The sequence below is a fragment of the Delphinus delphis genome, chromosome 1 (genome assembly GCF_949987515.2).
Source record: "Delphinus delphis chromosome 1, mDelDel1.2, whole genome shotgun sequence".
Lineage (NCBI taxonomy): Eukaryota > Metazoa > Chordata > Mammalia > Artiodactyla > Delphinidae > Delphinus > Delphinus delphis.
In genome coordinates, this window is record NC_082683.1 from 22438585 (window position 1) to 22451157 (window position 12573).

Here is a 12573-nt window from a genome sequence, read left to right on the forward strand (position 1 = left end):
TCCCTAAATGGTGATTGTAAGGGAAATTTTCTTAGTGGTGCCAAACTGTAGTGGGTTTTTTTTTTTTTTTTTTTTTTGCGGTATGCGGGCCTCTCACTGTCGTGGCCTCTCCCGTTGCGGAGCACAGGCTCCGGACGCGCAGGCTCAGCGGCCATGGCTCACGGGCCCAGCCGCTCCGCGGCATGTGGGATCTTCCCGGACCGGGGCACGAACCCGTGTCCCCTGCATCGGCAGGCGGACTCTCAACCACAGCACCAACAGGGAAGCCCGTAGTGTTTTGGTTTTTTTTTAACCAAGTTTTCCACTTAAACATTAGTGGATAACTGACCATAGTAATGTTAGAAAGAGATACAAAAAAGTTGAAAGATATCATCTGGCCCTTGCAATCTGCTCAGTATCAGGTTTTTAAAGCTCTGATTTGCCTGAAGTCAACAGATGTACACTGTTAAAACAAATGTATCTTTGATACCAGATGGGGTATAATTCCTAGGGTTTGGAGGATTAGGATTGAGATGGAATGGGGAACTCATCACTTTGTCTTCATGGCTGTGCTGATTTTTTTTTTTTTAAATCAGAAGACCTCTTTCTGACATTAAGTAAATAGATACCTCCTTTTGGATTTTGGATCCAGAATGAAAAATAGTCTCATTTACAAAGGAAGGGCCTGTTTGTAGAGCATTTATCCTGTCTTTGCTGCTTGACTTCTTTGTGCCTTTTTTTCTGGTTACCCATCCTATCTTTTGTAAGGTGGAGAACTTGGCTGTATGTGTAACAGATTTGTCAGGATGAGTTTATTTGAGCTTTTAGTAAATGGCCCATAGGATTTTTTTCTTTTTGCTATTTATTTTTTGTTTATTTCTGATCAGTCTCAGAGTTAACTGGGGATACTTGCCTGATTTATCAGTTTCATTTTTTATATCCCCCATCCACCCCACCTCCTTTTGCTCTTGTGACTCTTACTAAATGCATTGCTACCCATGTGTGCACGGCTGGAAAGAACATACGTGAAAACTGCCCTTAATAATTCATTTTTATCTGTTTTTCCTTGCATAGACTGAATTGTAGCATCTCTGCTGAATCTGCATTGTCTTATTTCCTGGTTGTTTTCTTGCATTTATATTACCTGAGGTTGGTTTCTATATGTTCTGGGAGAATTTGTTTGCCCTTCTGCTTGTTCCTTATATTGTGTTCTCATCTCTTTTTCACTTGTATTCAGCTTGTTTTTTACATATGTCCAGGTATGTGGCAAAATGTATTGGTTTTGCACTGATAGATGTTATTCTTTAATTCTTAATTCATATGACTGGATCATTCCTTCCTAAATGTGGCAAAGAGAGCATATCAATAGAGATACACAGAAACTGACTAGGCATAGACAACTTGAAATTGCCACAGATCTGTGGTTAAAAATTTCAATTAACTTTTGATTAAGCAGCAAACGAGTTCTAAAAAAACGTTAATCGTCAGCTTCCACATTTAATAATATGTTGCATTCTTTGCTTCATTCATTTTTAAAAAATTTATTTTATTTATTATTGTTATTAAAACTTTTGGCTGTGTTGGGTCTTTGTTGCTGTGTGCGGGCTTTCTCTAGTTGTGGTGAGCGGGGGCTACCCTTTGTTGCAGTGCGTGGGCTTCTGACTGCAGTGGCTTCTCTTGTTGCGGAGCATGGGATCTAGGTGCACAGGCCTCAGTAGGTGTGGCACGCAGGCTCAGTAGTTGTGGCTCTTGGGCTCTAGAGCGCAGGCTCAGTAGTTGTGACCCATGGGCTTAGTTGCTCCACAGCATGTGGGATCTTCCCAGACCAGGGCTCAAACCCGTGTCCCCTGAATTGACAGACGGATTCTTAACCACTGAGCCACCAGGGAAGCCCATGCTTCATTCATTAATTCAGCAAGCATTTGTTGAGCATTTGTGTGTCAAGTATTTCTCACTGTTCATATTCCACTTTCTGAAAGTAGCTTTTTGCCATCTTTGTTTCTCAGGCATTTTGAGTATGTTTCCAAAGAAATAATGATTTTCTCTGCCTTGCTACTCAAAGTGTGGTCAGTGGGCCGGCAGCAGTGGCAACATCCGGGAGCTTGTTAGAAATGCAGAGTCTCAGGCCCCATTCCAGACGCGCAGAATAAGAATCTATATTTTAACAAGATTACTGGGTGGGGCTTCCCTGGTGGCACAGTGGTTGAGAATCCGCCTGCCAATGCAGGGGACATGGGTTCAAGCCCTGGTCTGGGAAGATCCCACATGCTGCGGAGCAGGTAGCCCCATGAGCCACAATTACTGAGCCTGCGCGGCGTCTGGAGCCTGTGCTCTGCAGCAAGAGAGGCTGCAATAGTGAGAGGCCCGCGCACCGCGATGAGGAGTGGCCCCCCACTTGCCACAACTAGAGAAAGCCCTCGCACAGAAACGAAGACCCAACACAGCCATAAATAAATAAATAAGTATTTAAAAAAAAAAAAAAAGATTACTGGGCGATTCGATGCACATTAAAATTTAGCAAGCATACAGATTGTTACCATCTGTGTGTGTGTATTTTTTAAACAACTGAGTACTCATTCAGCTACTTTCTTAGAGATGACACCCTTTCATGTGAAAGTAATTATAGGAATATCCTTAGAAGATCTTTTTTCTTTTTTCAATGATAAGAAAATATTGAAAACACAAGAAAAATACTCTTTATTTACTGAAAGGTACAAGATTGTTAGAAGTAAGGTTGGAGTGATTTTCATATCTGCTAAAATGTTCCCAAGTGATTTGTAATTTTTTTATGGATCTTTATGAGACCTTGTTGTAAAGTCTCTTGTATAGGAAAATTTTAATATAGAAATGGTTTCTGTGTCTTTTCAGGAAGGTGAATAATAAAGTCATATCCGAAATCCATGGAAAATAGTGCTCAGTTCTCAGCCTGTCTTCTGTTTATTTTTGCAAAGGAAGTATGAAGTAAATTGGTGCTCTCAAATCAAATCATTACTCTTTTAGAATAGCTGGTGGTTTGATATCCAAGTTTTCTTTCTGGGTCAAGTTTGATTACTTAGAGATTAAAGAAAAAGAATTTTGGAAAAATCAATTGCCTACTCCTAATATAAGGAGGAATTGAAAACAAGCTTATTTCTTTTAAGTACAAGTGTACCTCACTCAAGGGTATCAAATTCAGAATGTGTATTGGTTGGTAAATGTTTAAGTGATGTTATAAAGACTGAATTGTATATTTTATTAGCGCAGAATAATTTTGATGGCTTAATAGATGAGACTAGAAAATATGCTTTTGTAAATATTTTTATTGCTTAAAATATTTTTAATGCTCAAAATAAAATAATTTAAGTAGATCAGCAGTAAGAGCTCACATAAAGGCTTTTCCTTTTATTAATATACCTTTATTTATTTCAATACCACTTATAGTGGTTTGTCACCTACTAGCAGTGTGACCTTGGGCCAATTACTTTCTGAGTTTCAGTTTCCTCAACTATGAGGTTAAGCAATTCCTCTTTCCCTTTCAGGGTTGTTGAAAGGCTTAATTTAAATAATGTAGATAATATCCCTTACCCGGGGCCTGACACGGAAATAGCTCTCAGTACCATTAACTTCCTTCCGTTGTTTTCACTGTTTTGTTCCATTTACACATAATTATTTAGATTTCACTCATATTGTAAATAACAGTTCTCTTAAATTTTCTTTCATTATACTGGTTAAAGTTGAATCAAGAATATAAACTCCATGATGACAGAGACCTTATTTGTTTTGTTCTGTTTACTGTTGTATCCCAGGCACCTAGCATAGGACCTATGCATTTGAAGTAAATTTACTCGAATAATTTAGAGAACACCTTTGCAGTTTTTATTTGTCAGGTATATTCAATTGAAATTAATTTATTCAACAGACTTTTATTAATATGTATAATGTGCCAGGGACCATTCTGTCCTCATGGAACTTACATTTTAGCTGGGGGAATGGAAGACAATAAACCAGTATACAAAAAAGTTAACATATTCGTAAATAATAATAAGTACAGTAGGTGCTGTGAGGCCATCTGGAGGAGTAAGGGCCATTATTTTAGATAGGGTGTGTATGGGAGGGCTTTCTAAAGAGGTGACATCTGAGCAGAGGTAGTAATGAGGAGAGGGCCATCTTTCAAATATCTAGGAGAAGAACATCATAGGCTGAGAGAACAGCAAGTGTAAAGGGCCTGAGGAAGGAATGAGCTAAATATGGTTCATTAATTCGGATTGTTAACATCCAAATGAAATTACTTCATCTAAATAGTGTGGAGCAGAAGCAGAGACAATGTAAATGCTGCTTTTTGAGCGGAGTACTTTTAGGTATAGCAGTGAATCAAAGTGTAAGGCCATCAGTAGTCAAATGGCTCAAAAGTTCCCTTGTGTGTTGGTTATCCTTTAGTAAACTAGGTGTGACATTGCTCTTTGCCATTATTATGTGGCTTAACTAATAATACTGGGATTTTTGAGATCAGGAGGCTAGAAACCAACAAGTTTGAAATATGTGAGGTCTACAGCCTGCCTTCTCCTCTCTTATACTTGAATCAACATTTGCTTTCTAAATTTTTCTTCTCTATTTTGTTTCTTTTTCTCTATTATTTCTCTGGTTTCCTCTGTTGTAATAGTTCACTGCTACTCTTAAAAATGATGAGCATTCAAAATCATACTTGTCAGAAGGAAGAAAGGTCTTAAAGAACTTAAAGTTGTATTCTTCTGCAAGAGGCTGTAATCTACTGTTGTAACACGAAAACCTAAGGAATTCTTTTGTGATTATTTTAACTGTATACTTGTCATTGCTGTTGTCAAGTCTGATAACAAATGAACAGAATTCTACATTTCTGTTCTTAATATAAAGAAATAGAATAATAAAGAGTTGGGGAACCTTTTAATCCCATTATCTCTTGGGCTGTAGAGAATTTTGCATATAATTCCTGCAAATCTAGCACCTGAAGACTGATACCCTCAAAGGACAGTGTATAAATAACATCTTTTTTTTTAGGAAGGATAAAAATGTATTTGCTATGTCCAGTTCTGAGCTTTGAATTTAAAATATGATACATTTCACTAAGGTGGCTTCAGAGGGTACTATTTTAAGCTAGTTTCTCTATGTCATAACTTTAGCAAGTCAAGGCATTAATAATTTATCCAGGATGTATAGGTAAGATATTTTTGTGCTTTAATGGAAAGTCTTATGTTTAATGGACTGGAGTACTGTCTGTTGCTGATTAAATACCTAAAAATACTAATTCTTGCACACTTAACCCAAGTGAGGGTTTTGCCTTCAGTAATGTGTTTTGCTTCTAAGAGCTCCCCTTTTCCATCTTCTTTTTAATAGCAACGTCATGACAACAGAGAAGAGTTTAGTGGCTGAGGCTGAAAATCCACAGCAGCAACAACAGAAGGAAGAGGGTGAGGGAGCCACAAACTCGGGTCAACAGGAAACTCAGCTGGAAGAGGCTCCTCAAGCAGCAGCCGAGGGAGATAATCAGTGTGAGCAGAAGCTGAAAACATCCAATGGAGACACTCCAACACATGAAGATTTGACCAAGAACAAGGAGCGGACATCAGAAAACAGGGGCCTGTCACGGCTGTTCTCCTCCTTTCTCAAAAGGCCTAAATCTCAGGTCTCTGAGGAGGAAGGCAAAGAAGTAGAGTCAGCGAAAGAGAAAGGTGAAGGTCATAAAGAGATAGAATTTGGAGCCAGTCTTGACGAAGAGATCATTTTAAAGGCCCCGATTGCAGCTCCTGAGCCTGAGCTCAAAACAGACCCATCCTTGGATCTTCATTCATTAAGCAGTGCAGAAACACAGGTAAGGGTGTGCGAATGTGTGGGAGGTGAAGGGAGGTTATACACTTCACTTTTCATTTAAGAACATTTGGATTTATTTCTTACTAGCCAGTTGTTAGTGATAAGTAACATGATGCTTCAGAGTTTCTGCTCTAAAGAAATTCATGTAGTCAGTGGTAACTTGATTTTTAGAAAGATACTTACACGGCATAAATCAAAGAAAAGAAAATAAAAGAAATGTATCAAATGAGTTTACATTTTGCTATTATAATGCAAAAAGTCCAGGATTTTTAATGAGGCGGGGGGGGGGGGGGGCGCGCGAAGAAAGTGAAGTGGTTTAGAGTTTATTTTGGTGGAATTATTAGAAATGGGGTAATTTATCAGCAAACATGGTCCTTTTATGGAAGTCTTTATAAAAGTCATGAGATAGATTCAGACCACCCAGAGGTGTGTGATAAGTTTGAACCGTGTCTGCCTTATCTTTGTCATTTTCTCCAACTAGGTCATATTCCCACAGAGTGTAGGATATAGATGAGGAAAGTTAACTCTTTATATCACCTTTGTAATACACAGGAGTTGGGTGGAGCCTTAATTGTGTCACAGTGTAAACTAAATATGAGTTGTGAATGTGGTCATCTGTCCAAAAATCATGAGAAAATATTAGTACTGTAACTCAAACTATTTTCTAGGAATCCCATTTATTTTCAGGCCTACTGAACTACAAATTAAGAGTTACTTTCAAAATCTTTTTTTTTCTGAAGCATGTGGGCATTATCTGCATTGTATAAAATGTAAGTCCTATATGTTTCTATTATAGGTCTCAGGTTTAGGCTATACAGTTTCATTAGACTTAAAAAAATATGTATTTCTAGAATGATTACTTATACATCAAAAGTGCTAAGAGTAGAGTTTAGGATAAAGTTGTTATTGTGTACTTGCTATAGTGAAACAAGGTTGGAAACAAAATTTTATTTATAGTATAATAGTTAAGAATGGAGGCTATGGAATCAGACTAGAGGGTTCAGGTGTAGAGAAGTGACACTTTTGCTTTATCAGTTTTCTCCTCTGTACAATGAGGATAATAATGTTCACCTTATTTGGCCATTATGAGGATTAAAAGAGATAAACGTGTAAAGCTCTTAAGACATTGCCTGACATATTATAAGCACTCAATAAATGCTAGTTATTATTACGTAGTCAATAAACATGAACAGTAAAGGCAGAGAAGCTACATACCTTAATGTCATTAATTTAATTTAATTTTAGGAGTACCAAAAGAGTTAAATTACATTATCTTTCAGGAAGTCTGGTACTTTCAAGAGGTTCTTAATTGCTTTTTTTCTCCTTTGCTTTATGTATGGAAAAATCCATATCTTGTTTTAATTAGCATTTGAATCAGGGCTAGTCTGTTTTGTCTAAAGATCATAACATTTGTACTGAAGTTGAAACAGATGACAAAGTTAATTTTAGATTTAACTAAAATCCCATTCATTGATTTCATAGTAGAATTTCATTTGAGTGGTCCTTTTCTATACCAGATTTTTTAAAAGTGAGTTTGCATTGTAGGACTGCACCAACCTTCATCTAGGGTACCTTGGATTTTTTGGAAGCCATGTGTCATTTTTTAATACTTATTTATTTACTCAACAAATTTACTGAAAACCTGCTGTGTGTGCCAGGCCCTAAGCTGGACATACATTGGTAAATAAAAATTATAATATGGCAAAGAGGTTTAAGATCATGAATTCTGGAGTCAAAGTGGTATGTGACTTACTGACTGTATGATCCTAGGCAAATTAACTTCTCTGGCCTCAGTTTCTTATTTGTCAAGGGGGGATAATAATAGTACCCTCCCCATAGGGTTAAATGAGTTCATGTAAGTAATGCTTTTAGAACAGTAAATGACCCATTGTAATTTCTATATAAATGTTTGTTATTATTTTCATTATTATTATTAAATATTATTATTATTGAACAAACATCCCTACTCTTGATAACTTTATAGTCTAATGGAAGAGACAAAAAAAGTTGTAAATACAAATTAATTATGTATTGTAATAAATGTTATGAAGGCAATAAACAGGGTACTAACATGAAGAATACTAGTAGAGTGGGGATAGGCCAGGTAGGATAGCCAGTGAAGGCCTTAATGAAGAGGTAACATTTAAGAGGGTCATGAAGGAGGGTAAGGAGACTTGTAGACACCTCCAATATCTAATGCAGGAGGAGCAGGAGCCAAATAATTAAATCCTTTTTCCTAAATGTCAACTACGGTTTTTTTTTTGCGGTTCGCAGGCCTGGCCTCTCACTGTCGCGGCCTGTCCCGTTGCGGAGCACAGGCTCCGGACGCGCAGGCGCAGCGGCCATGGCTCACGGGCCCAGCCGCTCCGCGGCATGTGGGATCTTCCCGGACCGGGGCACGAACCCGTGTCCCCTGCATCGGCAGGCGGCCTCTCAACCACTGTGCCACCAGGGAAGCCCCCTATATTTCTTTTGAATAGTTGATATTTAATCAATGCTTGTAAAGTAGTACTTTCTTTTTACCAGCATCATAATGAAGTTTTTCTTTTCTTTAACCTTTGAAAATAAAAAACTCTAAAGTGTTTTTGAAATCTGTACTACGTGTTTACTTTTGTCATTCATACTATGAAAGCAAAAGCTTATTTTACTCTGTTTTTTTGGTTTTTTTTTTTTTTTGCGGTATGCAGGCCGCTCACTGTTGTGGCCTCTCCCGTTGCGGAGCACAGGCTCCAGACGCGCAGGCGCAGCGGCCATGGCTCACGGGCCCAGCCGCTCCGCGGCATGTGGGATCTTCCCGGACCGGGGCACGAACCCGTGTCCGCCGCATCGGCAGGCGGACTCTCAACCACTGCGCCACCAGGGAAGCCCCAACTACGTATTTTTTTGAAAGAAAAGAATTAGTGAGGTTTAGTTAAGAACCTTTCAGCAATTTTATTGTGATGAAAGTAAGTGTATGCAAAATGTCTCACTTACCTGTATTGCTTTGGGATGACTTAATGATTGCCCTAGGACATCCAGATTTCAATCTGTCTCTTGCTTCTTTGAATCTTCTTTGCATTTATCATGGTTGATACCTGGTAAAAATGAGTTAATTGGTATTTACAGTTGTTAACCTACTATACATTTGTTGCCTTATGCTCTGAAAAGATCCCAAGAACCCCTCTTAGCCATTCAAAAAAATTTATGGGTTTATTTTGTTTTTGGGCCGCGCCTCGAGGCCTGTGGGATCTTAGTTCCCCGACCAGGGACTGAACCTGGGCCCTTGGCAGTGAGAGCGTGGAGTCTTAACCACCGGGCCACCAGGGAATTCCCCATTCATAAAATTTAGATTGCATGAAAAATCACAACTCGTTTTGCAATTCATAAGGCTACCTCGCTAAAATTGAGGAGCATGGGGCAAAGATGTTTAAGTTTTAATAGGTTTTAATAATAGGCAATGGTATAGTCAGGGAGAAAATATAGTGCTGAGAGCAACAGATTGCTGTCCTCTGGTTTACCTGAAACCTTCATTTATAGATTTGAAAGATGGGATTTTACCTTCTATCATAAAGTTTTGAGAATAGCAGAGTCTGTGGATCTTTTGGGAGATCATAATATCTTTTACAGAAAAATAATCTTAATATCACTTGTATTTGTTTTAACAGTTTTTCTTCTTCAGTTAGTGCTTTTATTGGTAGCAATATTATAGGCAAAAGTGTATACTGCATGTTTTGTGAAATGTCTTTGTTACTGACTTGGTGATGTCATGGGTATGTAGCCTGCTCAGGAAGAACACAGAGAAGATCCCGATTTTCAGACTGAGGAAGGAGGAGGACTGGAAGACTGCTCTAAAACAGAAGTAAAAGAAGAAAGTCCTGAGTCAGTAGCAGAAAGAGAATTAAAAGCTTCCCAGAAATCGATCAGAAGACACAGAAACATGCATTGCAAGGTTTCTTTGTTGGATGACACAGTTTATGAATGTGTTGTGGAGGTGAGCGCATTTCAATCTCAAGTGGTTAGAACTCTTACAAATTGTTTCATGTAGGGTTGGGTAAGTGGTGCCGTGGCCTAAGACCCAGTATAATGAATATTTCTATGGACTGAAATATTAATAGTGATTTTCTGGAGGTGAAGGTGTGGAAGGATTATGAGTGAGTCTTATTTTCTTCTCCAGCTTTTTCTGTATCTGCCAAATCTTGTGAATTGAGCATGTGTTACTTTTATAATCCAAAATAATTTTGTTTAAGAAAAAAATTGGTTTGTTATTTATAGAGTGATCTTCCATGACTAGATTTCCCAGGATAGCCTCAATTTCTAGGTCTAGCAGTACCCATAATTGTATTTATCAAAAAAAAAAATTTACTATCTGTTCATTTCTGCTCTCCCAGATCTAAACCTTAATGAGCTTTATTTAATGTATTTCTTTAGCTCCATGAGATAGTATATAAAAAACTTAAATTAAGTAATCCCATTTATTAAAATTCTCTATTATTTCCAGAAAGAATAAATAATTGAATCAAGATTGAATAAAAATGTCAGAGTTGTTCCAGTTATTCTTTTGCTTCTTCAAGACAAGTTAAAAGTCCTTAAAAATCTATCAGCTTTTTTTTTTTTTTTTTTTTTTTTGCGGTACGCGGGCCTCTCACTGCTGTGGCCTCTCCCGTTGCGGAGGCTCAGCGGCCATGGCCCACGGGCCCAGCCGCTCCGCGGCATGTGGGATCCTCCCAGACCGGGGCACGAACCTGCGTCCCCTGCATCGGCAGGCGGACTCTCAACCGCTGCACCACCAGAGAAGCCCTATCAGCTATTTTTTTAACTAGAGCAGTAATTGCCAATTACGATATGCTTGATAAAAAGCAATTGTGATGATTACTAATAATAGCCTTTTGATAAAACATATAATTCACATATGCTTGTATCTTAGGTGTGTAAAAAATTATTTTGAAATTGAATTATTTATATGCAAATATATCAAAACACAAATAAGTAGTCTAAAATATTATGCTGTGTTTATTAATAGGAATTCTCTCTCCAAGTTTTGAAATAGAAATCAAGAAAAATACACTGTTGCACTTTTAAAATAGTTACTACACCTGGTAACTGGAGAAGACCTAGGGTCTGCTCTTGCTGCTTCTCACCACTAGCTAGTCTAGAGATGGGGAAAGCTATTCCACACTCATTCTTCCCATTCAGACCAAAATCTAGATATGGGTCCCTTATATCTGAAACATTTGGGGGCAGATGTGTTTCAGAATTCAGAATATTTTGGGTTTTAGAATTCAGAATATTTTGGGTTTTAGAAAAGCAACAAGTACGTATTCTGCAAATTTCATAATATTCCCAGCAGAGTGTGTAGCAGTAGGTACATTATCAAACACATTATTTCTATGGTAAAATATATGAAGATTCACTCTAAGTTGGATAAATAAAGATAAAATATAGCCCATAACAGTTCAGGTCAGAATTTGCCTTCAGATGAGCTTTGAACAAAAACAAAATAAACAAGCCCAACCTTTTACTTTTTAGAACTTCTGAATTTTGGAATTATAAATAAGGGAGTAGGGACCTGTATGTGAAGAATTCCCTAATCATCTCTGTCATGTAGAGTGAAAACATAGAAGGGAGAAAATGAAGAAAATGATATAATGTAGATGGGATAAGTCTATAAATGAGTTAACATCTATGTGAATTACTAATAGTCATTAAAAATAGCTCAGCTCAGACATGTCTCTCGAAGGACATGTCATGTATATGTGCCAAAAAATGATTTCTAATTTTTTGGAAGTTTTTTTTTTTTTTTTTTTGGCGGTACGCGGGCCTCTCACTGTTGTGGCCTCTCCTGCTGCGGAGCACAGGCTCCGGACGCGCAGGCTCAGCGGCCACGGCTCACGGGCCCAGCCGCTCCGCAGCATGTGGGATCTTCCCGGACCGGGGCACGAACCCGTGTCCCCTGCATCGGCAGGCGAACTCTCAACCACTGCGCCACCAGGGAAGCCCTTGGAAGTTTTAAAAAATGTATTTCTCAGAAGACATTAGCAAGTTTAATTTTTTTTATTATTTAAAAATGTTTTTATTATTATTTTTAAAAAAATAAATTTATTTATTTATTTTTGGCTGCATTGGGTCTTCATTGCTCCGCGCGGGCTTTCTCTAGCTGCAGCGAGCGGGGGCTGTATTCGTTGCAGTGCGCAGGCTTCTCATTGCTGCACCTTCTCTTGTTGCGGAGCACGGGCTCTAGGCGCGCGGGCTTCAGTAGTTGTGGGGTGCAGGCTTAGTAGTTGTGGCTCACGGGCTTAGTTGCTCCACAGCATGTGGGATCTTCCCGGACTGGGTCTCGAACCCGTGTGCCCTGCATTGGCAGGTGGATTCTTAACCACTGTGCCACCAGCGAAGTCCAGCATGTTTAATTTTTTTCAACAATTCCAGTAGTTAGGTAGGACAGGTATACATTTTCTTATCACTTTACAGATGAGAAAGCTAATGTTCAGAAATTGACTCAGGTTGTTTAGCTAGTAAATGAAAAAGCAGGGACTTTTTCACTCTAAATCTCGGTCCCTAAGTTATGGCATTTCCTCCCTATAAACAGGAATACAAGTCCCCCAAATTGGTAATGGTTTGATTTTCTGGGTAGAGAAACATTAAGAAATGATTTGTAGCACAACTGTAAGAACCACTGCAACAGGTAATGTCTGGAGGGTGTCTAAGATCTTATACTTTATGCATTTTTCTGAAAGAGATTGCAGGGATTTGAGACCTAGCTCATTGTCTTGGGACATTTGGTCTGGGAATGAT

General features: G+C 38.4%; 1 protein-coding gene across 34 annotated transcripts in view; it reads left to right on the forward strand.

Annotated features, from left to right (window-relative positions):
* EPB41 (erythrocyte membrane protein band 4.1) overlaps window positions 1–12573 on the forward strand; it is a 204351-nt gene that overhangs the window by 73633 nt on the left and 118145 nt on the right. For 24 of the 34 annotated variants that reach the window (XM_060017470.1, XM_060017495.1, XM_060017542.1 and 21 more), the window contains exons 2-3: window positions 5346–5803; window positions 9560–9772. In XM_060017470.1, the coding sequence (XP_059873453.1) occupies window positions 5346–5803; window positions 9560–9772 (671 nt within the window). Of the gene's footprint in view, window positions 1–5328; window positions 5804–9559; window positions 9773–12573 lie in introns of all 34 variants that reach the window. The other 10 variants (XM_060017464.1, XM_060017479.1, XM_069540880.1 and 7 more) reach the window with 1 other exon arrangement.